The 25,809-nt window shown below is 52.5% G+C and overlaps 1 protein-coding gene across 1 annotated transcript in view; it reads left to right on the top strand.

Annotated features, from left to right (window-relative positions):
* fancm (FA complementation group M) overlaps nucleotides 1–25,809 on the top strand; it is a 61,055-nt gene that overhangs the window by 21,044 nt on the left and 14,202 nt on the right. The window contains exons 5-13 of the mRNA XM_030117425.1: nucleotides 10,126–10,257; nucleotides 11,458–11,590; nucleotides 12,342–12,434; nucleotides 12,560–12,646; nucleotides 16,428–16,615; nucleotides 16,726–16,932; nucleotides 17,482–17,710; nucleotides 17,794–17,918; nucleotides 17,965–18,132. Of these exons, the coding sequence (XP_029973285.1) occupies nucleotides 10,126–10,257; nucleotides 11,458–11,590; nucleotides 12,342–12,434; nucleotides 12,560–12,646; nucleotides 16,428–16,615; nucleotides 16,726–16,932; nucleotides 17,482–17,710; nucleotides 17,794–17,918; nucleotides 17,965–18,132 (1,362 nt within the window). The remainder of the gene's footprint in view (nucleotides 1–10,125; nucleotides 10,258–11,457; nucleotides 11,591–12,341; nucleotides 12,435–12,559; nucleotides 12,647–16,427; nucleotides 16,616–16,725; nucleotides 16,933–17,481; nucleotides 17,711–17,793; nucleotides 17,919–17,964; nucleotides 18,133–25,809) is intronic.

Genomic DNA, 25,809 nt, shown 5'->3' on the forward strand with positions numbered 1-25,809 from the left:
AGGCACAGGCGGGGGGGCATTGACACCCCGGACACCCCCCACTGTGGGAGTCATGAGAAACACGAACATGGAGAACATAGCGTTGTCTGAGTTGGAGGCAGACTGATAACTCCGCCCCACGGCTGCGCCGTCTGCTTCGTCTAGCTCCGCCTGCCTCTGGCTCTGCCATCGTGAACGCACCTAGTGGGAGAGTCGGAGTCGGGGGGAGGAGCACTGTGACACCTTGCAGAAGGAGGCGGAGTTAGTGGATCCGTTCTTTGCAGTGTGTTGTTGTGGAGGTTGTTCTGCAGGCGTGGAGCGGCGGCTGGCCTCCGTATCGCGGTGCGAGTGACGGCGACGGTGTTACAGCCACTGCAGGACCACAGTTAAACCTACATCTGACTCAAAACACGCTCTTAGCCATGGGAGAAAATCAATATCAGTGGCCTCAATCCTGAAGTTCACAGCTGAGAACGGTTTTTAATTCCAGCTGTAAAGACACATCAGCAGGCTTCGTGTTCTCTGTTGTCCTGGAAACTGCTGAGAGGCTCTGAGGACGGACGAGACGTCCAGCAGCGAGCGCTGAGCTGACTTCCTGTCAGACGCTGATCACTGATCTGGAAGGACTGACTGATGATGTGCTGCTGCTCAGGGGTTCCTGCAGGAGAACACGGGGAACTTCCTCTTGCTGTGGCTCAGTCCAATCCAGAGTCTGCGGTCTGGAGCCGGATTAACAGAGACAGATTTGAGTTTGGAGCAGAACTTCCTCAGCGTTCTTTAGTTTAGATTGTGGTCTAGAACAGAAGTTAGTTTGGTTTTTGGAGAGTTTGAGTGTTTTGCTGCCTTTGTGTTCACAGGAATCAGAAGCAGAAATAGCTGAACCTAAGGAAGTGGTGCCGGGCCTTCAGAGCCCGCTCCCCCCGGCGCCGAGGCCTCAGTAGAGCTCTGGAACCCTGCATGCTGCAGTTTGGACCTGCTGTTTTTTAATGAACTGCTGCGGATGGGATCGAGTTCCCAGTGTGAGGACCGCTCCAGTCCCTCTCCACAGGACACAGAGGCAGGTCCTGACCCGACACGGGTCCTGACCCGACACGGGTCCTGACCCGATACAGAGTCAGGTCCTGACCCGACACGGGTCCTGACCCGATACAGAGTCAGGTCCTGACCCGACACGGGTCCTGACCCGACACGGGTCCGGACCCGACACGGGTCCTGACCCGATACAGAGTCAGGTCCTGACCCGACACGGGTCCTGACCCGATACAGAGGCAGGTCCTGACCCGACACGGGTCCTGACCCGATACAGAGGCAGGTCCTGACCCGACACGGGTCCTGACCCGATACAGAGGCAGGTCCTGACCCGACACAGGTCCTGACCCGATACAGAGGCAGGTCCTGACCCGACACAGGTCCTGACCCGATACAGAGGCAGGTCCTGACCCGACACAGGTCCTGACCCGATACAGAGGCAGGTCCTGACCCGACACGGGTCCTGACCCGACCCGGGTCCTGACCCGATACAGAGTCAGGTCCTGACCCGACATGGGTCCTGACCCGACCCGGGTCCTGACCCGATACAGAGTCAGGTCCTGACCCGACCCGGGTCCTGACCCGATAGAGAGTCAGGTCCTGACCCGACCCGGGTCCTGACCCGATAGAGAGTCAGGTCCTGACCCGACACGGGTCCTGACCCAACACGGGTCCTGACCCGATACAGAGTCAGGTCCTGACCCGACACGGGTTCAGACCCGACACCCTGCATGGATTCAGCTGATCTCTACATGAAAAAGTGACTCCATTTGTGCCGGACCCTCTGGTTCCAGGGCTGTGGGCTTCATCCACCTTCTTCCCCAGGTCCTGCTGGGCCTGCTGTGTTGAACCAGGTTCAGGTCCTGCTGGGCCGGCTGTGTTGAACCAGGTTCAGGTCCTGCTGGGCCGGCTGTGTTGAACCAGGTTCAGGTCCTGCTGGGCCGGCTGTGATGAACCAGGTTCAGGTCCTGCTGGGCCGGCTGTGATGAACCAGCCTGTGCTCCATGTGACTGCTCTTCACTGCTTGGTGGTGGGAGTGAGGCGGGGTGAGGCGGGGTGTGTCCCCTGCAGGGGGTGTGGTGTCGGTAGTGTCAGGTGGATCCAGTTGTCCAGTGTCAGGTGGATCCAGTTGTCCAGTGTCAGGTGGATCCAGTTGTCCAGTGTCAGGTGGATCTCGCTGGCCGCAGGTGTTCAGAGACCGGAGAGGAAGGACTTGCTCTGATCCCAGTCCTGCTGCAGCCTCCATGTTGAATCCTTCAGCAGGCACGTAGAGAGGACGTTATGTAACAGCCTCTGTAGTCTGCGCACACACACACACACACACACACACACACACACACACACACACACACACACACGCTGTTCAGCTCTCCATTGTTGACTTGTGGGAGTGAGAGTATTAATAGCTGGCTGCTCACAGGCTGCTCAACGTCACTTAGCTCCATGTGTGACAGCCAATCAGCAGCCAGGACTAGTGAGCATGCTCAGAGCAGCAGAGCACCGACGCCCCGCCAGGCGTCTCCTCCTGCTCCTCTGTTCATGAGGACCAGCTGATCTCTAACCAGATGCTGGTCTCAGTGTTTGGAGTGGAGAAGGTGGAGGACTCCACCCAGGGTCACGTCTGTCTCCGTCCCTCCGTCCCTCCGTCCCTCCGTCCTCCCTGCAGCCAGACTCTGAGGTTAATCCCTTAATGTGGATCACATGGAGCTCCAGCAGCGTGCCAGCTGTCTGCTCAGCTGTTACAGGACGGCCTGAGAGCAGCTCCAGACCAGAGGAGCTGCAGCAGCCTGCCGCTCAGCCTCTCACCTGCCGCTCAGCCTCTCACCTGCCACTCAGCCTCTCACCTGCCACTCAGCCTCTCACCTGCCACTCAGCCTCTCACCTGCCACTCAGCCTCTCACCTGCCACTCAGCCTCTCACCTGCCGCTCAGCCTCTCACCTGCCGCTCAGCCTCTCACCTGCCACTCAGCCTCTCACCTGCCACTCAGCCTCTCACCTGCCGCTCAGCCTCTCACCTGCCACTCAGCCTCTCACCTGCCACTCAGCCTCTCACCTGCCGCTCAGCCTCTCACCTGCCGCTCAGCCTCTCACCTGCCGCTCAGCCTCTCACCTGCCGCTGGTGTCTGTGCTCGACAGGGTACATGAGTTGACAGTCGTGGGAGGTGTGCCTAAAGCGCCGTTGACACCGTGCTTCATCCAGCTTCGGCTGAAGCAGCTGACAGGAAGCGTCTTCCATCATGTTGTCAGCCGTTACGCTTCGAATGACTTGAGCTTTAACAGGAAGTCAGCTGCTCCTCCTGAAGATCTGCTTCTAAACTGTCTTCAGGACATTGGGGACGGGACAGGTCCTGGTCCACGCACAGCGTCCAGCACATGGCGAGGGACGTGAGCCCTGCAGCTGTCTGAGTGGTGGGGATGGCTTCAGGCCTCGGCCTCAGTGTCAGCTCAGTCCGGTCCACAGCCAGGAAGAGGCTCTGAGGCTGCAGGGTGGACGTCTCAGTGTGGACGTCTCAGTGTGGACGTCTCAGTGTGGACGTCTCAGTGTGGACATCTCAGCGTGGACGTCTCAGGGTGGACGTCTCAGGGTGGACGTCTCAGCGTGGACGTCTCAGCGTGGACGTCTCAGGGTGGACGTCTCAGGGTGGACGTCTCAGCGTGGACGTCTCAGGGTGGACGTCTCAGGGTGGACGTCTCAGTGCGAGCGCAAAACGCGTCCAGACGCGCTGAGCGTTAACTCAGCAGACGCTTCAGCCAGCGTTCTCCACCAAAACGCTCCCATCAGTCCATTTGTTTCCATGGTAACTGCTGCCGTTGTGTTTGAGGGTGTTGCTGTTCAGCCGGCCTGACAGGACAGAGGACACTCTGTCATCAGGGACCATCCTCTCACCTTCAGTCCTTCAGGTCCCGGCAGAGGAGCTGGTCTCTCTGACCAACAGGCCACACGGGGTGTGTGTGTGTGTGTGTGTGTGTGTGTGTGTGTGTGTGTGTGTGTGTGTGTGTGTGTGTGTGTGTGTGTGTGTGTGTGTGTGTGTGTGTGTGTGTGTGTGTGTGTGTGTGTGTGTGTGTGTGTGTGTGTGTGTGTGTGTGTGTGTGTGTGTGTTCTCGTATTTCTATCCTTGTTGGGGCCAAATGTCCCCACAAGGATAGCAAAACGTGGAACGACGTGCCTTGTGGGGACCTTTTTCCGGTCCTAAGTAGGAGAAACAGTGTTTTCTTGACCATGTTGTTGTTACTGAAAAAAGTAAAAGGTCAAAAACATTTCTTTAGGGTTAGGCTTTGTTGTGGTGTGGGTTAGGGTTAGGGTAAGGGTCAGGGTTAGGGGCTAGACATGAATGGGAGTCAATGGACGGTCCCCACGAGGATAGAAATACGAGACTGAGCGTGTGTGTGTGTGTGTGTGTGTGTGTGTGATCAAACATCCATCCAGTGAACCTCCGCTGCTCACACACTGATTGGTCGTTTCATTCTCATCTTCTTCTCACCATGGACTGGGCTCTGGTCCTCAGAGGCCACAGCGCCCCCTACAGCCTCAGCTCGGCACTGCACTGACCCTGTTAACAGTCTGAAAGGTCCCCCAGCCTGTCCTCCAGCCTGTCCTGTCCCCCAGCCTGTCCTCCAGCCTGTCCTGTCCCCCAGCCTGTCCTCCAGCCTGTCCTGTCCCCCAGCCTGTCCCCCAGCCTGTCCTCCAGCCTGTCCTGTCCCCCAGCCTGTCCCCCAGCCTGTCCTCCAGCCTGTCCTGTCCCCCAGCCTGTCCCCCAGCCTGTCCCCCAGCCTGTCCTCCAGCCTGTCCTGTCCCCCAGCCTGTCCCCCAGCCTGTCCTCCAGCCTGTCCTCCAGCCTGTCCTGTCCCCAGCCTGTCCTGTCCCCCAGCCTGTCCTGTCCTCCAGCCTGTCCCCCAGCCTGTCCTCCAGCCTGTCCTGTCCCCCAGCCTGTCCTCCAGCCTGTCCTGTCCCCCAGCCTGTCCCCCAGCCTGTCCTGTCCCCAGCCTGTCCTGTCCCCCAGCCTGTCCCCCAGCCTGTCCTCCAGCCTGTCCTGTCCCCCAGCCTGTCCCCCAGCCTGTCCCCCAGCCTGTCCCCCAGCCTGTCCTCCAGCCTGTCCTGTCCCCCAGCCTGTCCCCCAGCCTGTCCTCCAGCCTGTCCTCCAGCCTGTCCTGTCCCCAGCCTGTCCTGTCCCCCAGCCTGTCCTGTCCTCCAGCCTGTCCCCCAGCCTGTCCTCCAGCCTGTCCTGTCCCCCAGCCTGTCCTCCAGCCTGTCCTGTCCCCCAGCCTGTCCCCCAGCCTGTCCTGTCCCCAGCCTGTCCTGTCCCCAACCTGTCCCCCAGCCTGTCCCCCAGCCTGTCCCCCAGCCTGTCCTGTCCCCAGCCTGTCCTGTCCCCCAGCCTGTCCCCCAGCCTGTCCCCAGCCTGTCCTGTCCCCAACCTGTCCTCCAGCCTGTCCCCCAGCCTGTCCTGTCCCCAGCCTGTCCTGTCCCCCAGCCTGTCCTGTCCCCCAGCCTGTCCCCCAGCCTGTCCTGTCCCCCAGCCTGTCCTGTCCCCAGCCTGTCCTGTCCCCCAGCCTGTCCTCCAGCCTGTCCTGTCCCCAGCCTGTCCTGTCCCCCAGCCTGTCCCCCAGCCTGTCCTGTCCCCCAGCCTGTCCCCCAGCCTGTCCCCCAGCCTGTCCTGTCCCCCAGCCTGTCCCCCAGCCTGTCCTGTCCTCCAGCCTGTCCCCCAGCCTGTCCTGTCCCCCAGCCTGTCCTGTCCCCCAGCCTGTCCCCCAGCCTGTCCCCCAGCCTGTCCCCCAGCCTGTCCTGTCCCCAGCCTGTCCCCCAGCCTGTCCTGTCCCCCAGCCTGTCCCCCAGCCTGTCCCCCAGCCTGTCCTGTCCCCCAGCCTGTCCCCCAGCCTGTCCTGTCCTCCAGCCTGTCCCCCAGCCTGTCCTGTCCCCCAGCCTGTCCCCCAGCCTGTCCCCCAGCCTGTCCCCCAGCCTGTCCTGTCCCCAGCCTGTCCTGTCCCCCAGCCTGTCCCCCAGCCTGTCCCCCAGCCTGTCCCCCAGCCTGTCCTGTCCCCCAGCCTGTCCCCCAGCCTGTCCCCCAGCCTGTCCCCCAGCCTGTCCTGTCCCCCAGCCTGTCCTGTCCCCCAGCCTGTCCCCCAGCCTGTCCCCCAGCCTGTCCTGTCCCCCAGCCTGTCCCCAGCCTGTCCTGTCCCCCAGCCTGTCCCCAGCCTGTCCTGTCCCCAACCTGTCCTCCAGCCTGTCCCCCAGCCTGTCCTGTCCCCAGCCTGTCCTGTCCCCAGCCTGTCCCCCAGCCTGTCCTGTCCCCCAGCCTGTCCCCCAGCCTGTCCCCAGCCTGTCCTGCCCCCAGCCTGTCCTCCAGCCTGTCCCCAGCCTGTCCCCCAGCCTGTCCTGTCCCCAGCCTGTCCTGTCCCCCAGCCTGTCCTCCAGCCTGTCCTGTCCCCAGCCTGTCCTGTCCCCCAGCCTGTCCTCCAGCCTGTCCTGTCCCCAGCCTGTCCTGTCCCCAGCCTGTCCTGTCCCCCAGCCTGTCCCCCAGCCTGTCCCCCAGCCTGTCCTGTCCCCCAGCCTGTCCCCCAGCCTGTCCTGTCCTCCAGCCTGTCCCCCAGCCTGTCCTGTCCCCCAGCCTGTCCTGCCCCCCAGCCTGTCCCCCAGCCTGTCCCCCAGACTGTCCTGTCCCCAGCCTGTCCCCCAGCCTGTCCTGTCCCCCAGCCTGTCCCCCAGCCTGTCCTGTCCCCCAGCCTGTCCCCCAGCCTGTCCTGTCCTCCAGCCTGTCCCCCAGCCTGTCCTGTCCCCCAGCCTGTCCCCCAGCCTGTCCCCCAGCCTGTCCTGTCCCCCAGCCTGTCCACCAGCCTGTCCTGTCCTCCAGCCTGTCCCCCAGCCTGTCCTGTCCCCCAGCCTGTCCTGTCCCCCAGCCTGTCCCCCAGCCTGTCCTGTCCCCCAGCCTGTCCTGTCCCCCAGCCTGTCCCCCAGCCTGTCCTGTCCCCCAGCCTGTCCTGTCCCCCAGCCTGTCCCCCAGCCTGTCCCCCAGCCTGTCCGTCACACAGTGGACTCTGGTTCTGATGGTCAGATCGTCCGTCTCCTCTGTTGATCTGTCTACAAAAAACCTAATTGTGATTTTTCTGAGCAATAATGCGATTGCGATTTGCGATTTTCACATTTTATTCTTTCAAATGCAGAGAACTGCTAAAATTATGGTCGAAATAATTCTTGTCAGTTTTCCATGGTCTTGCTCAAGTAGACACATAAAATAACACATAATGTAAACTAACCTGACAAAGCTTCAGGCCGCGGCAGCGAGACGCCACCGGGCTGTCTGCAGCACGGTTGAAAAAAAAGAGTGTGTCATTTTAATGAAACAACCAAATAATCAGAACCCAGCGCTGTCCAAACTGTAACTCAATACTGGTCTTGCCTGCATGGTTCATTACTTAGACAACAGTTTTCAACGTGAAATAAACGGAAATAAAAACCAGAACCGCAAATAGGCGCCACTGTGAAACCAACTTCAACTCGCAACAAAAAAGAAAAAAAGAAAAAAGAAAAGTCGCCAGCCTCTACAGATAAAGGGTAAAAAAATGATAGTTATCGCTGTAATATTGTTAGATCACAGTCAGTTCAGTAATCCTGCTCTGGGTCGTCTTCCTCTCATTCTTGGGCTGCAGCTTCATGTTTTCATGGAGAGAGAGAGAGCATCACATGAGGGCTGTGGGGCGATCGGGGGAGAGAGAGAATAACCTGCCACTTGTCGACGTTTCTGTTAATGCGCTGTTGTGTAGTGGTGTTGGTACAAATTAGCCGTGTTTCCTCTGGATCTGGCTGCTGCACGGCGACACCATCTCCATCTGGCTCCACGTGGTTTTTTCAAACCCAGAGTCCAAACAGCTGAACTCCGGTTCTGTTTAATACCAGCGGCTCCGCCCCCTCTTCTGCTGCCATCTCAGACATTTTCACACCGAGAACAAGTCACACTGAAAACCTTCTGCTCCTCACGTGGAGAGTTTGTTGTTAGCAGCCTGACGGTAGTTAGCTGACATCATGTTACGGTGTGCATGTTTTAGTTTTTTGAATATTTATTTTATTTGGAGCCTTAAATAAAAAACACATCACGTGTTCAATATATATAATCATGTCCTGTTGTTTTTTTGTTAATGCAATACAGGAAAAAAAGGGCATATTTCAGACATAGTTGGAGATTGCGATTATTTGTGATTAATCATGACCAATTAATTTGTAAGCTGTGATTAATCTGATGAAAAATTTTGATCATTTGACAGCCCTCCTCTAAACACATCAGCCCTGTGTGGTTCCATACCGCAGCAGTTAAAACCTCAGTTTCGATGCGGTGGCGGGTGATCGTGCGGCCTAGTGTGAACCCGGCGGTTCTCCGTCAGCAGGGCCGGTCCGCTGGGCTGTGTGAGGACGTGTGACGCAGGTGGACTCACCTGTCAGCAGGTCTCGGCGTGCCAGCGGTCCATGTCCTCTCAGAGGTCAGTGGCATTGATGCTGGTTCTCGATCTGCTGCAGAACTCTCACATTTCACCTGGTGACCCTGACCCTGAGCTCACACCTTCTGTCCCTGCTCCCCCCCCCCCGAGCCTGGAACCCGGAGACCTCACCCTGAGCCCGGAGACCTCAGACCTGTAGTGGCCACCACTGGCTGAACGGCCTGTCACCTAGACTGGTCGTCAAGACCGCCTCAACCGAGACCAAGAAGCTACCACAACCAACACCAACCAAGTCGAGACCAAAATGGGTTCAGCTCGAGACCAAGACCATAAAATGTTCTTTTTCGTTTGGTTTTTCCATCTTGATGAGCAGAACATGAGCGCCGTGCTGGTTCTGCTGGTTCTGCTGGTTGTGCTGGTTGTGCTGGTTCTGCTGGTTCTGCTGGTTGTGCTGGTTCTGCTGGTTGTGCTGGTTGTGCTGGTTGTGCTGGTTGTGCTGGTTGTGCTGGTTCTGCTGGTTGTGCTGGTTGTGCTGGTTCTGCTGGTTGTGCTGGTTGTGCTGGTTGTGCTGGTTCTGCTGGTTGTGCTGGTTGTGCTGGTTGTGCTGGTTCTGCTGGTTGTGCTGGTTGTGCTGGTTGTGCTGGTTCTGCCGGTTGTGCTGGTTCTGCTGGTTCTGCTGGTTCTGCTGGTTCTGCTGGTTCTGCTGCTCAGGATAAACATGAGGTTCTGTTTAAGTCCAGGCTCAGTACCAGAGACAGCAGGTCTCTGACAGAACTCTCTGGAAATGTGGACATCCAGTCCGTGTGGCGACAGGACCTGTTTCTGCACTGTCTGAGGACTGACAGGACTATTAACCCCCCCCCCCACCGAGACCGCTCTAGAACCAGTCCACTGTGTCTCCTGACATGTTACCATTGATGAAACGGTCACAGTTTGCTCTGGTTCCTGCGCCGTGTCTGGATGTGATCAATAAGTGGACTGCCGAGCCGTCTTTCTGTAAAGAGAGGCGTTGATCAGGCGAAGGGAGACAGTCAGAGGAGCAGCTGTAATAAATTACTGTAGTTATAGACTTTATTAATCTGTAGAAGGTGTGCTCTGAGTCTGGCTCTGCAGGTTTTCCTCCGCCTGCTGTTCTTCTCATGTGGATCCGTTGTTCTGTGTTGAAGGACCTGGAGACGGCGTGTTGTCCCGGGTCTGCGGTGGTCCTGGTCTGGATTCCCTCACATGCTGCTGCTGTTTCTCGGAGTGGGCGGACTCGCCGTCCGTCCTCCGCTGACCTCCTCCTGAGCCGTGGCTCTTTCTGTCAGAAGCCTCTCTTTCCTTCATCCACTGCCTTCTCCCAGCATTCCCTGCTGTATTGATCAGGACTGCAGAATGCGTCTTGCCCTTCATGCTGTCCCCGTCAGAGCAGTCCTTTGTCCTGCTGAAATTCAATTAATGGCTGCCGCCTGTGCCGTCAGATTGTCAGGCTGAGCGGTGTTTTGGATGAACTGCTCCTTTGTTCAGAAGCAGGTCAGTGGCGGAGGACGGACCGGCCACGGTGATGAAATACAGGGAAGCCTCGTGTGTGGACGCTCCTTCCTTCTGGGTCTCAGCTGGACGCCTTTATTCTGCCCCCCTTCATTCCTGCTACAGGAAGTGGTCTGTAATTTGCGCTGTGTGTGTCTTCTTTGTCTGTCTTCCTGCCAGGTGCTGGAGAAATTTATGTCTCGCCTGGTCCAGAACCGAGTGCTGGCCCACAAAGACCTGCAGAGTCTCACCAAGTACCAGCTCATCCTGGCCCGAGACCAGTTCCGGAAGAACCCTCCGCCCCACATCAAGGTATGAGCATGGCAATGAAGCCAACATCCTCACTGACACACAACTGACACACAACTGTGACACAACTGTGACACACGTTGAACATGTCTGCAGTGTGTTTTCACACTGTGAGCTCGCCTCAAGTGGCAGGGCGGCCCTCCAGGCCAGACCCCCTCCAGGCCAGACCCCCTCCAGGCCAGACCCCCTCCAGGCCAGACCCCCTCCAGCCCAGACCCCCTCCAGCCCAGACCCCCTCCAGGCCAGACCCCCTCCAGCCCAGACCCCCTCCAGGCCAGACCCCCTCCAGGCCAGACCCCCTCCAGCCCAGACCCCCTCCAGCCCAGACCCCCTCCAGGCCAGACCCCCTCCAGCCCAGACCCCCTCCAAGCCAGACCCCCTCCAGGCCAGACCCCCTCCAGGCCAGACCCCCTTCTGAGGCTGTGGATGTCCAGGACGTCCGTCCTCATTCAGCGGAATCGAGCCACCTGGAGACGTCCAGGGTCCATCAGATGTCCTTCTGCTTCCACAAGACAAAGTCCTGAGAGACCCACATTCAGGACGCCAGAGTCCTGCTGGAGTCAGTCCAGGGAGGGAGACACTGGGGGGCAGCGGACCAGGTGGAGGGGCGCCATGTTTTATCCCCTGTGGGACTTTTAGAGGAGCAGTACTGGGACCTGGTGTTATGGATGACCTGGTACTGGGACCTGGTGTTATGGATGACCTGGTACTGGGACCTGGTGTTATGGATGACCTGGTACAGGGACCTGGTGTTATGGATGACCTGGTACTGGGACCTGGTGTTATGGATGACCTGGTACAGGGACCTGGTGTTATGGATGACCTGGTACTGGGACCTGGTGTTATGGATGACCTGGTACTGGAGCAGTATAGGAACCTGGTGTTACGCTGTTTCCCCTGGACACCTCCTGAGTTGTGTTTTGAATATGAACAGTGCCTTATAAATGACGTTTGAGTTCTGCTGTGCTGACCTCTGCTGGTCCTCCTGGTCTCTGGATTTGCCCTTTGACCTTAGGCTTCATGAGAGCAGTGCCACCTGGTGGACGGGTCCAAACAGCAGTTGGTTTTACTGAGGAACTGTGTGTCGGTGTAGAGAGTACGCACACACACACACACACACACACACACACACACACACACACACACACACACACACTCCCTCCTGAATCCTGAGCCCCAGATGGTGTGTCTCTCCTCCAGCAGGGGGCGCAGCAGGGCGCCCTGGAGGGGGACTTCGCCCTCTGCATCAGTCTGTACCACGGCTACGAGCTGCTGACGCAGATGGGCCTCCGCTCGCTCTTCTGCTACATCCAGGGGGTCATGGACGGGTCCAGAGGTCAGTCCGCTCCACCTGCATCAGTCTGCCTCCACCTAGAGCTCAGTCTGCACCTCCACCCAGAACCCACAGCTCAGTCTGCACCTCCACCCAGAACCCACAGCTCAGTCTGCACCTCCACCCAGAACCCACAGCTCAGTCTGCACCTCCACCCAGAACCCACAGCTCAGTCTGCACCTCCACCCAGAACCCACAGCTCAGTCTGCACCTCCACCCAGAACCCACAGCTCAGTCTGCACCTCCACCCAGAACCCAGAGCTCAGTCTGCACCTCCACCCAGAACCCACAGCTCAGTCTGCACCTCCACCCAGAACCCACAGCTCAGTCTGCACCTCCACCCAGAACCCACAGCTCAGTCTGCACCTCCACCCAGAACCCACAGCTCAGTCTGCACCTCCACCCAGAACCCACAGCTCAGTCTGCACCTCCACCCAGAACCCACAGCTCAGTCTGCACCTCCACCCAGAACCCACAGCTCAGTCTGCACCTCCACCCAGAACCCAGAGCTCAGTCTGCACCTCCACCCAGAACCCAGAGCTCAGTCTGCACCTCCACCCAGAACCCAGAGCTCAGTCTGCACCTCCACCCAGAGAAACATTGCAGTGAGATGAGAGGAAGGTGAAAATGTGTTGTCATTGTTCTCTGAAGGTTAGAGGGGAGCGGCCCACCTGTGACCTCTGACCTCCGTTCCTTGCTGTCCGTGGTCTGTCTGAGTGTGACCTGTGAGGAGTGTGTGGTGTGTTTGTCTCAGAGATGTCCAGAGCCAGGAGTGAGCTGCAGAGGACTCCCTGCTTCATGGACCTCTACCGGGACCTGGAGGCCATGTTCGTCCAGCCGTCTGCAGGTGCTCCTTTTAATACCAACACACACACACACACACACACACACACACACACACACACACACACACACACACACACACACACACACACACACACACACCCTCCTGACGCTGTGCTGCTTGTGCAGATGAAGCCTTCCTGTACAGCCACCCCAAGCTGAAGAAGCTGGAGGAGGTGGTGCTGCAGCACTTCAGGACCTGGACTGACCCTGAAGGTGACCTGGTTACTGATCCCTCTGGATCCCTCTGTGGTTATTGATCCCCCTGGATCGTTCTGTGGTTATTGATCCCCCTGGATCGCTCTGTGGTTAGTGATCCCTCTGGATCATTCTGGGGTTATTGATCTCTCTAAAGGTGACGTGGTTATTGATCCTCTGGATCCCTCTGTGGTTATTAATCCCTCTGGATTGTTCTGTGGTTATTGATCCTACTAAACGTGACGTTTTCATTGATCCCCCAGGATTGTTCTGTGGTTATTGATCCCTCTGGATCCCTCTGTGGTTATTGATCCCTCTGGATCGTTCTGGGGTTATTGATCCCTCTAAAGGTGACGTGGTTATTGATCCCCTGGATTCCTCTGTGGTTACTGATCCCCCTGGATCGTTCTGTGGTTATTGACCCCCCTGGATCATTCTGTGGTTATTGATCCCTCTGGATCGTTCTGGGGTTATTGATCCCTTTAAAGGTGACGTGGTTATTGATCCCCTGGATTCCTCTGTGGTTATTGATCCCTCTGGATCCCTCTGTGGTTATTGATCCCTCTGGATCCCTCTGTGGTTATTGATCCCCCTGAATCGTTCTGGAGTTATTGATCCCTCTAGATTCCTCTATGGTTATTGACACCGCTGAATCCCTCTGTGGTTATTGATTCCTTTGGATCCCTCTGTTGTTATTGATACCACTGGATCACTCTGTGGTTATTGCTACAGCTGGATCCCTCTGTGGTTGATGATCCCCCTGGATCGTTCTGTGGTTATTGATCCCTCTGGATCGTTCTGGGGTTATTGATCCCTCTAAAGGTGACGTGGTTATTGATACCTCTGGATCCCTCTGTGGTTATTGATCCTCTGGATCGTTCTGTGGTTGTTGATCCTTCTAATCATGACGTGTTCATTGATCCCCCTGGATTGTTCTGTGGTTATTGATCCCCCTGGATCGTTCTGTGGTTATTGATCCCTCTGGATCCCTCTGTGGTTATTGATCCCACTGGATCGTTCTGGGGTTATTGATCCCTCTAAAGGTGACGTGGTTATTGATCCCCTGGATTCCTCTGTGGTTATTGATCCCCCTGGATCATTCTGTGGTTATTGATCCCTCTGGATCCCTCTGTGGTTATTGATCCCTCTGGATCCCTTTGTGGTTATTGATCCCCCTGGATCGCTCTGTGATTATTGATCCCTCTGGATCGTTCTGGGGTTATTGATCCCTCTACAGGTGACGTGGTTATTGATACCTCTGGATCCTTCTGTGGTTATTGATCCTCTGGATCTCTCTGTGGTTATTGATCCCTCTGGATCGTTCTGTGGTTATTGATCCTTCTAAACGTGACGTGTTCATTGATCCGCCTGGATTGTTCTGTGGTTGTTGATCCCCCTGGATCGTTTTGTGGTTATTGATCCCTCTGGATCCCTCTGTGGTTATTGATCCCTCTGGATCGTTCTGGGGTTATTGATCCCTCTAAAGGTGACGTGGTTATTGATCCCCTGGATTCCTCTGTTGGTTATTGATCCCCCTGGATTGTTCTTTGGTTATTGATCCCTCTGGATCCCTTTGTGGTTATTGATCCCCCTGGATCGTTCTGTGGTTATTGATTCCTCTGGATCATTCTGGGGTTATTGATCCCTCTAAAGGTGACGTGGTTATTGATCCCTCTGGATCGTTCTGTGGTTATTGATCCTTCTGAACGTGACGTGTTCATTGATCCCCCTGGATCATTCTGTGGTTATTGATCCCTCTGGATCCCTCTGTTGTTATTGATCCCTCTGGATCGTTCTGGGGTTATTGATCCCTCTAAAGGTGACGTGGTTATTGATCCCCTGGATTCCTCTGTGGTTATTGATCCCCCTGGATCATTCTGTGGTTATTGATCCCTCTGGATCCCTCTGTGGTTATTGATCCTCTGGATCCCTCTGTGGTTATTGATCCCCCTGGATCGTTCTGGAGTTATTGATCCCTCTAGATCCCTCTGTGGTTATTGATACCGCTGAATCCCTCTGTGGTTATTGATCCCTTTGGATCCCTCTGTTGTTATTGATACCACTGGATCACTCTGTGGTTATTGATCCCCTGGATCGTTCTGGAGTTATTGATACCGCTGAATCCCTCTGTGGTTATTGATCCCTTTTGATCCCTCTGTTGTTATTGATCCCTTTGGATCCCTCTGTTGTTATTGATACCACTGGATCACTCTGTGGTTATTGCTACAGCTGGATCCCTCTGTGGTTGATGATCCCTCTGGATCCCTCTGTGGTTATTGATCCCTTTGGATCCCTCTGTGGTTATTGATCCCTTTGGATCCCTTTGTGGTTATTGATCCCTCTGGATCCCTCTGTGGTTTTTGACCCCCCCTTGGATCATTCTGGGGTTATTAATCCCTCTGGATCCCTCTATGGTTATTGATCCCTTTGAAACCCCTCTGTGGTTATTTATACCACTGGATCCCTCTGTGGTTACTGATCCTTCTGGATCGTTCTGTGGTTATTGATCCCTCTGAATCGTTCAGTGGTTATTGATCCCTCTGTGGTTAATGATACCCCTGGATCCTTCTGAGGTTATTGATCCCTCTGGATTGTTCTGGGGTTGTTGATCCCTCTGGATCCCTCTGTGGTCATTGATCCCTCTGGATCGTTCTGTGGTTATTGATCCCTCTGGATCGTTGTGGGGTTATTGATCCCCCTGGACCCCTCTGTGCTTATTGATCCCTCTTGATCCCTCTGTGGTTATTGATCCCCCTGGATCTCTCTGTGGTTATTGATCCCCCTGGATCCATCTGTGGTTATTGATTCCTCTGGATCCCTCTGTGGTTACTGATCACTCTGGATCCTTCTGGGACTCTTTGAATCCCTGCTTGTATCTGATTTCCAGACCCACAGTCTTCTCTCAGTAGTTTTTATCTGGAGCCCAGAACGTGTGGAGAGTAACTTTCTCCTTCATGGTTCTGCTGTTTTCTGAGTCTGGGGTTCTCTGAGCTGAGACTGTGAGAATGGGGAGAACCTCACTGTTGGTTCTCCAGCAGTCTAAACCTGCAGCGGCTTCATGAGAACGTGTTCTGAAACTGGGAGCTGGTTCCTCATGAGAAGAACCTGGAAGCTGAATGCTCTGCCTCCATTCAACTGTTAGAGAACCCAGGAACCTCCAGGAAGCAGAACTCTGAGAACCCCGTGTTCTGCTGGACCATGTGGGACTAGCAGCTCTTTAAGACCTGGTGGAGTCTGGTTCTGAACAGGGTCTGAAGTCAGGAACTGAAGTCTTCTTCCTCCAGGAAGCATTTACAGTGTGAAGCGTACAGGTTTGAGGACAGAACCCTGAGGAACTCCATGTTTAACTTTAGTCTGAGCTGAAGAGTAACAAGAACCATCTGGAACCTTTCTGATCAGTATCATCCAGACCAACCAAACACAGAACCTTCAGTCCAGATCTCTTCCAGTCTCTGTAGGAGGGCCGGGACAGAGACCAGGACAGGGCCCGGGACAGAGACCAGGACAGGGCCCGGGACAGGACCCAGGACAGAGAATAGAGAAAAGACCAGGACAGAGATCAGGATGGAGACCAGGACAGGGACCAAGACAGGGACTAGGGCAGAGTCCAGAGCAGGGACCAGGACAGAGACCAGGACAGGGACCAGGACTTGTGGTCCAAACCCTGTCAGTAAAGAGAGGATGGTGTGATCTGGTGCCGATCAGTGTTCAGTCTTTATCTGGTCCTCATGGTCCAGAAGGTTCCAGAGTGGTTCCTGCTCTAGAACCGAAGTGACGTTCTGCTGCTTGTGCCGTCCAGCCGGAGGTCGGGACCAGGACAGGGACCAGGACACACGTGTGATGATCTTCTCGTCGTTCCGGGAGAGCGTCCAGGAGATCTCGTCCATGCTGAACCGCCACGCCCCGCTGGTCCGGGCCATGGCCTTCATGGGCCAGGCGTCGGCCGGGAGGGGGGTGAGGGGCTTCACCCAGAAGGAGCAGCTGGAGGTCTGTCCCTCTGTCCGGCTAGAGGACCCTGTCCTGCTGTGGACTGAGTGTCCTCCCGAGAGACCTCACCGCTCTGATCAGCGCCCGGTCCGATTCCCTCTGATCCTCAGGTGGTCCGGGGCTTCAGACGGGGCGGCTTCAACACGCTGGTGTCCACCTGCGTGGGGGAGGAGGGGCTGGACATCGGGGAGGTGGACCTCATCGTCTGCTTCGACGCTCAGAAGAACCCCACCCGCCTGGTGCAGAGGATGGGCCGGACCGGGCGCAGGAGGCGGGGCCGCATCGTGGTCATCCTGGCCGAGGGCCGGGAGGAGAGGGTGAGAACCCCTGGAACAGAGAACCCCCCAGGCAGAGAACCCCTGACCCCAGGCAGAGAACCCCCGACCCCAGGCAGAGAACCCCCGACCCCAGACAGAGAACCCCTGACCCCAGACAGAGAACCCCCCCAGACAGAGAACCCCTGACCCCAGGCAGAGAACCCCCGACCTCAGACAGAGAACCCCCCCAGACAGAGAACCCCTGACCCCAGGCAGAGAACCCCCGACCCCAGACAGAGAACCCCCCAGGCAGAGAATCCCCGGCCCCAGACAAAGAACCCCCCCCCAGGCAGAGAACCCCCCCCAGACAGAGAACCCCCCCCTCCCAGACAGAACCCCCCCAGGCAGAGAACCCCCCCCCCCCAGACAGAGAACCCCCCCCCCCCCCAGACAGAACCCGCGACCCCAGACAGAGAACCCCCCCCCCCCCCACCCCCCCCCCCCCACCCCCCCCCCCCCCCCGCAGGCAGAGAAGCCCCAGCGTTTCCCCCACAGCGTTGTAGCCTCGCGGCCTGGAGCTCCTGTCCAGTAAACGTCTTCTGTCCTCAGACCTACAATCAGAGCCAGAACAACAAGCGCAGCGTCTTCAAGTCCATCAGCAGCGACCGAAGCAGCCTGCACCTGGTCCCCAGCGGCCCCCCCATGCTGCCCCCGGGCCTGCAGCCCGCCCTGCACCAGATGACCATCACCTGTGGACACTTTGACCCCCAGGGGCCCGGCAGGAGGTCCAGCAGGAGGTCCAGCAGTACGCCGGCCCCCCCCCACCCACACAGCCACCGTGAGTGTCACAGGGACAAGGGGGACACATGGACAGCAGCCGTCTGGCATGCTCACCTCAGAGTGTGTGTGTGTGTGTGTCAGAGGGGTTTCTGAGCAGCTCTGAGTATTCAGAGTGGGCGTCGACCATGAGCCTGCAGGAGGATGAAGCCCCGCCCCTCCTCCATCGCTCCGCCTTCCTGTCCGTCCCCAGTGACGCTCCGCCTCAGGTTGGTGAACATGTGGCGCTGTGGTGCAGTGTGAAGTCCTCTGAAGGTGTGTGTCCGGCAGGAGGACTCGTCCCCCGGCAGGCGGCTGTCCCTGTGGGAGTGGAGACACTGGCAGACCAGAGCGCTGCCCGTCCACGCCGTGGACCACTCCGTCCGCTGCCAGCACTTCGTCCACATCATGCAGCTGATAGAAGACATGAGGGACGAGCCTGAGGTGAGTCTCTCTGTCCCGTTGGGGGATGGGGATGGTTTCATTTTGACCTCCGGCACCACTGAGAAACCTGGAGCAGGACGGGTTCCCCTTGAGAATCGGTTGTCTGTCTTTCAACTCCCTTGAATCGTTTTCCAGTGTGTCAGTCGATTCCTGATCGATTCCCGCGGGACACACCAGACCATGCACTGTGTCTAGCAGCAGGAGACACGGCGTCCAAACAGAACAGGAGACAGAAAGAAAGCAGGGACACTTCCAGAGTGGGGAGGGAGTCCTGCCAGCAGGTAGAAACATCTGGGGCCCGTTGTTCAGGAATGTAATCTCGATCACAATGATCTGGATTTGGAAATCCCGTTCTTTCCGATCCAGGATCCGGTAATCCGTCTTATCTTTATGCTGGTTGTTCACAGCAGCATTGGATTAAATCACCCTGATCCAGATACAGTTTTCTACATCACCTAATCTGGATTAGCAGTGGTCTAAAAGGAACATATCAGAATGTGGAGAACAGCAGGTAGAAGAGCCAACATGGCTGACTTGAAGAGGTTCCTCTCTGATTTGTATGGCCTGCAGAAAAATCATGTACAACAGAACAACCATTCTGGCTGCCTTGCGTCTCCGGTCCAGAATCACCACAGCACGCCGCCTGCAGTGCCTCTACAGTCCGCTGGAGGAGGTTGCCAGATCTGTCACTCTCTCCTGTAAACATTATGGAACTCGTTTAACTCAATAGAAAACAGCCCGAACCGCCATCTCGGTTGAAAATGCACGTTAGAACCGTATTTGTTAACTTAATCACGGGTGACTATGAGCCGCCAATACAAATTACAGCCAGGTTAGTTAAGGCGCACTCACATGAGTGACGTACTACATAGCAGGACCCCATTTATCCCAGGACCCCGATGAGTGACAGCTCAGCTGTCATCGCAGATGCCTGTCTGAATGTCGTTACATGCCTTATGTATAGTATGGTACCTTACTGTACCATGCTATACTGTACCATGCTATACTGTACCATACCTTATATATATATATATATATATATATATATATATATATATATATATATATATATTAGGGGTGGGACTCGATTAAAAAAATTAATCTAATTAATTAGGGCCTTTGTAATTAATTAATCTCAATTAATCGCATATCGATATTTGACCAGTGAGAACCAGATCAGTGAGAACCTTTCTTTTTCTAATGGATTTTGGTATAGTGAATCAATATAGTGATACATAAGCTTAAGCAACAAAACACTGTTCATTATTCTAGCAAGGAAGGAGGAATTTAACCAAGACAAATAAACCAATACACATTGATTAGTGCAACTTTTGTTGGGCTGGGCGAGGGTGCTTGAAGTAGTCGGAGTGACGTCCTCTTCCACTCTGGCTGTATGCAGGCTTGCGTGTTGGCCGCTGCTGCGACATGCTTAGCATTCAGATGATATAGCAGGCTCGATGTGCTGCGATGGTATGCAAATTCTTTGCTGCACAATGCATACAGCTTTGGCTTTATCCACGCTGCCATCCGCTGGCTTTTTAAATCTAAATTTTCTGTGCACGAGACCAAGTAGTGCACTGTCGTCGGGAGCAGTGTTGCCAACTCCCCAGTAAGGAAAGTCACTATTGGCTGTCCTAAAAGTCGCCAGAAGTCGCTAGATGAGGTCGTTACCTAATTTGCAATTTGCATGTAATTGTAATGGACGCTGTAGGAGAGAGGAATAACGTCATGGCAGAAGCAAAATGTGAGTTAAAAAAACACCCTAAATATGTTTAGAACTACAAATGAATTTTCTTCTGTTGATTCTTGGTTTGTTAGCAAGTGAGCAGTGGCGTATTTGCGCACACGCGATTCATTTGAAGTGTGGAGGAGTGGTGTGGGTCTCCTCTCTGCTCTGACTGCAGCAGGGGGCGCTGCTGAGACTGGCCGCCTGTGAGTGCTTTGGGACGGGGGAGGGGCTCACGCAGCACCGCAGCTCATTGAGGACAGCAGCTGCAGAACGAGACGTCCTGTCACGTCTCCAGAGCACCAGAAAAAATCGCTACATTTGTTGCTAGTCGCTTTTGACAAAAAAAGTCGCCAGGAGGCTTTGGAAAGTCGCCAGATTTAACGAGAAAGTCACCAAGTCGGGAGCTGTTTCGTTGTTGTGTCACAGCGAAATATGTCCGGGTGAAACTCGTCCGGTGACAAACGTTCCGCGACAATTTGCGATAATTTTTTTATCGCGTTAAAATTTCTGTAATTAATTAATCGTAACTAACGCGTTAAAGTCACAGCCTTAATATATATATATATATATATATATACCTTATTATGCTTATTCACTGTTTTTACTTTTACCGACCAATGTAACATCTTGAAGCCCTCTGAGGCAACTGTTGTTGTGATACTGGGCTATACAAAAATAAATTGATTGATTGACCTTACTGTACCATACCTTACTCTACCATATCTTACTGTACCATACTATACTGTACCATACATTACTCTACCATATCTTACTGTACTATACCTTACTGTACCATACCTTACTGTACCATACCTTACTGTACCATACCTTACTGTACCATATCTTACTGTACCATACCTTACTCTACCATAGGGATGTCCCGATACAACTTTTTCACTTCCGATACGATACCGATATTGCAACCTTGAGTTTTGGCCGATACCGATATTGATCCGATACAATATCAGCGCGAATCATACATACTTTATTACTTATTTTTTAATGTGGAATGTTGGAAAAGGCTTGATCAAGTGATGTTACACAGAGATCAACAGTCAGCAACAGTAGGTATGAGAAAAACTGACCCATTTATCATTAACCGATTGGGTACAAACATTTTAACCTTCAACGTAATATCTGCAGTGCTCTACAGTTGAATAAAATAAGAAAATAAATACATTAGAATATGCTGAAAAATAGTCTAAATAACTAATATAAAACCAAATTATACTTTTAAAGTGCAAACAATTCCAGTCCTCTTCAGTTATTTTTTATCGTCAGTATGTGGTGGGAGCAACTGAAGGCGAGGATGAAAATAACAAAAACAACACAATACTGTCCACTGTCCAACTGCTCAAACCTCATAGTTCACAGCTCCAGGTTCACTGACTGGCTCTTAGTCTTCACTAAAAAACAAAAACAAAAAAAAAAACTTGCTTCAAACGTGCAATGAGGTTGGTCGTATTAAACTTTCCGGGTTCTCTGCCACCACGGGAAACTTGTGCATGACAAGTGTTGTACTCAGCTGCAGCGTCTCTGTCCGAGTTTATGGTAAAATGCTGCCACACGGAGACTTCCTGCTCCTACAGTAGCGCACGCACAGAGGCAGCGGTGTTGTGATCACGTGGGCTCTGCATGCCTGATCAAAGACGTTCTATTGGCTGGATCCAGGTGCTCTTCTTCTTTGGCGTTTGTAGCAGACGGCACCAACGTTAAGGTGCATTACTGCCACCTACTGTTTGAGAATGTGAACCAGAGTGACCTCTGGATAGAAGTGCTGGAGCGGAAAATGGACTGCTTAATGGGGCGCTTATATCAGAGATTTTAGATTCAATCTGATAAAATCCGATACTCGTTTTTTGGCTGATATCGGACCGATATCCGATATCAATATCGGATCGGGACATCCCTACTCTACCAGACCTTACTGTACCGTATCTTACTCCACCACATCTTACTCTACCACATCTTACTGTACCATACCTTACTCTACCACATCTTACTCTACCATACCTTACTGTACCATATCTTACTGTACTGTATCTTACTCTACCTTATCTTACTGTACCATATCTTACTCTACCATACCTTACTGTACCATATCTTACTCTACCATACCTTACTCTACCATACCTTACTGTACCATATCTTACTCTACCATCTCTTACTCTACCATACCTTACTGTACCATATCTTACTCTACCATCTCTTACTCTACCATACCTTACTGTACCATATCTTACTCTACCACATCTTACTGTACCATACCTTACTCTACCACATCTTACTGTACCATACCTTACTCTACCATCTCTTACTCTACCATACCTTACTCTACCATACCTTACTGTACCATATCTTACTCTACCATATCTTACTCTACCATCTCTTACTCTACCATACCTTACTGTACCATATCTTACTCCACCACATCTTACTCTACCACATCTTACTGTACCATACCTTACTCTACCACATCTTACTGTACCATACCTTACTCTACCACATCTTACTGTACCATACCTTACTGTACCATATCTTACTGTACTGTATCTTACTCTACCTTATCTTACTGTACCATATCTTACTCTACCATATCTTACTCTACCTTAACTTACTCTACCATATCTTACTCTACCTTATCTTACTGTACCATATCTTACTCTACCATATCTTACTCTACCATATCTTACTCTACCATACCTTACTGTACCATATCTTACTCTACCATATCTTACTCTACCATATCTTACTCTACCTTATCTTACTCTACCATATCTTACTCTACCTTATCTTACTCTACCATACCTTACTCTACCATCTCTTACTCTACCATACCTTACTGTACCATACCTTACTGTACCATATCTTACTCAACCATATCTTACTCTACCATCTCTTACTCTACCATACCTTACTGTACCATATCTTACTCCACCACATCTTACTGTACCATACCTTACTCTACCATATCTTACTCTACCATCTCTTACTCTACCATACCTTACTCTACCATACCTTACTGTACCATACCTTACTGTACCATATCTTACTCTAACATACCTTACTCTACCATACCTTACTGTACCATATCTTACTGTACTGTATCTTACTCTACCTTATCTTACTGTACCATATCTTACTGTACCATACCTTACTCTACCTTATCTTACTCTACCATCTCTTACTCTACCATACCTTACTCTACCATACCTTACTGTACCATATCTTACTCTACCATATCTTACTCTACCATCTCTTACTCTACCATACCTTACTGTACCATATCTTACTCCACCACATCTTACTGTACCATACCTTACTCTACCACATCTTACTGTACCATACCTTACTCTACCACATCTTACTGTACCATACCTTACTGTACCATATCTTACTGTACTGTATCTTACTCTACCTTATCTTACTGTACCATATCTTACTCTACCATATCTTACTCTACCTTATCTTACTCTACCATATCTTACTCTACCTTATCTTACTGTACCATATCTTACTCTACCATATCTTACTCTACCATATCTTACTCTACCATACCTTACTGTACCATATCTTACTCTACCATATCTTACTCTACCTTATCTTACTCTACCTTATCTTACTCTACCTTATCTTACTCTACCATCTCTTACTCTACCATACCTTACTGTACCATACCTTACTGTACCATATCTTACTCAACCATATCTTACTCTACCATCTCTTACTCTACCATACCTTACTGTACCATATCTTACTCCACCACATCTTACTGTACCATACCTTACTCTACCATATCTTACTCTACCATCTCTTACTCTACCATACCTTACTCTACCATACCTTACTGTACCATACCTTACTGTACCATATCTTACTCTAACATACCTTACTCTACCATACCTTACTGTACCTTATCTTACTGTACCATATCTTACTGTACCATACCTTACTCTACCTTATCTTACTCTACCTTATCTTACTCTACCATCTCTTACTCTACCATACCTTACTCTACCATACCTTACTGTACCATATCTTACTCTACCATATCTTACTCTACCATCTCTTACTCTACCATACCTTACTGTACCACATCTTACTCTACCACATCTTACTGTACCATACCTTACTCTACCACATCTTACTGTACCATACCTTACTCTACCACATCTTACTGTACCATACCTTACTGTACCATATCTTACTGTACTGTATCTTACTCTACCTTATCTTACTGTACCATATCTTACTCTACCATATCTTACTCTACCTTATCTTACTCTACCATATCTTACTCTACCTTATCTTACTGTACCATATCTTACTCTACCATCTCTTACTCTACCATATCTTACTCCACCATACCTTACTGTACCATATCTTACTCTACCATATCTTACTCTACCTTATCTTACTCTACCATATCTTACTCTACCTTATCTTACTCTACCATACCTTACTCTACCATCTCTTACTCTACCATACCTTACTGTACCATATCTTACTCAACCATATCTTACTCTACCATCTCTTACTCTACCATACCTTACTGTACCATATCTTACTCCACCACATCTTACTCTACCACATCTTACTGTACCATACCTTACTCTACCATATCTTACTCTACCATCTCTTACTCTACCATACCTTACTCTACCATACCTTACTGTACCATACCTTACTGTACCATATCTTACTCTAACATACCTTACTCTACCATACCTTACTGTACCATATCTTACTGTACTGTATCTTACTCTACCTTATCTTACTGTACCATATCTTACTGTACCATACCTTACTCTACCTTATCTTACTGTACCATATCTTACTCTACCATACCTTACTCTACCATATCTTACTGTACCATACCTTACTCTACCATACCATACTCTACCACATCTTACTGTACCATACCTTACTCTACCATATCTTACTCTACCATATCTTACTGTACCATACCTTACTGTACTGTATCTTACTCTACCTTATCTTACTGTACCATCTCTTACTCTACCATATCTTACTGTACCATACCTTACTCTACCATCTCTTACTATACCATACCTTACTCTACCATATCTTACTCAACCACATCTTACTGTACCATACGAGGGGGTACCCAGAAGTTTCCGGAATTTGGTCATAAAATAATAATAATAATGAGTTTCGACTTCTGGCCGTCAGATGTGCTACAAGTAAGCCTCGTGCATATCTGTGAAAAATCTGAGCTCCCAGAGTTACACTGACGCCTGTCAGGCGCTATTTATAGCAATAGAGTGCAGCCGCGGTCTGCGCTTTTTCCAAAATGGCGACATTGACTGTGAAGCCAGAGCAGCGCGCAAACATTAAATTCTGCTTTTTGCTGGAAAAAAACAGCAGCAGAAACACTCAGCTTGTTGCAGCAAGCCTACAAGGATGATGCTCTGAGGAAGACTCAGGTCCATGAGTGGTTCGGGCGGTTTTAAAAGGGCCAGATGTCGGCGCGTCAGGTCCACTCAGCCGTGAAAACAATGCTGAGCTGTTTCTTGGCTGTCCAGGGTCTCGTCCACAGCGAGTCTGTCCCTCCAGGTCAGACTGTACATCAGGACTACTACAGGAAGTCCTCAGACGCTCCGTGAGGATGTGAGGAGGAAGCAGAGCGTCGTGGCGGAGTGGAGCCGGTTGATCCACCACCACAGAGCGCCAGTGGACACGGCGCTGCGCCTCACGCAGTTTCTGGAGAAGAATGAGATGAATCTCCTCTCCCATCCGCCTGATTCTCCAGATGAAGCCTCGAGTGGCTTTTTCTTGTTCCCCAGGTTGAAGAAGCAGCTGAAGGGACAGCGGTTTGCAGATGTGGAGGAGGTGACAGAAAAATCGCAGCCGGCTCAGAATGGCACAATTACACACGAGTCTGACGACACATTGGTGAAGTGGGAGACACGGCTGGAGCGCTGCAT

Source organism: Salarias fasciatus, chromosome 19 (genome assembly GCF_902148845.1).
Source record: "Salarias fasciatus chromosome 19, fSalaFa1.1, whole genome shotgun sequence".
Lineage (NCBI taxonomy): Eukaryota > Metazoa > Chordata > Actinopteri > Blenniiformes > Blenniidae > Salarias > Salarias fasciatus.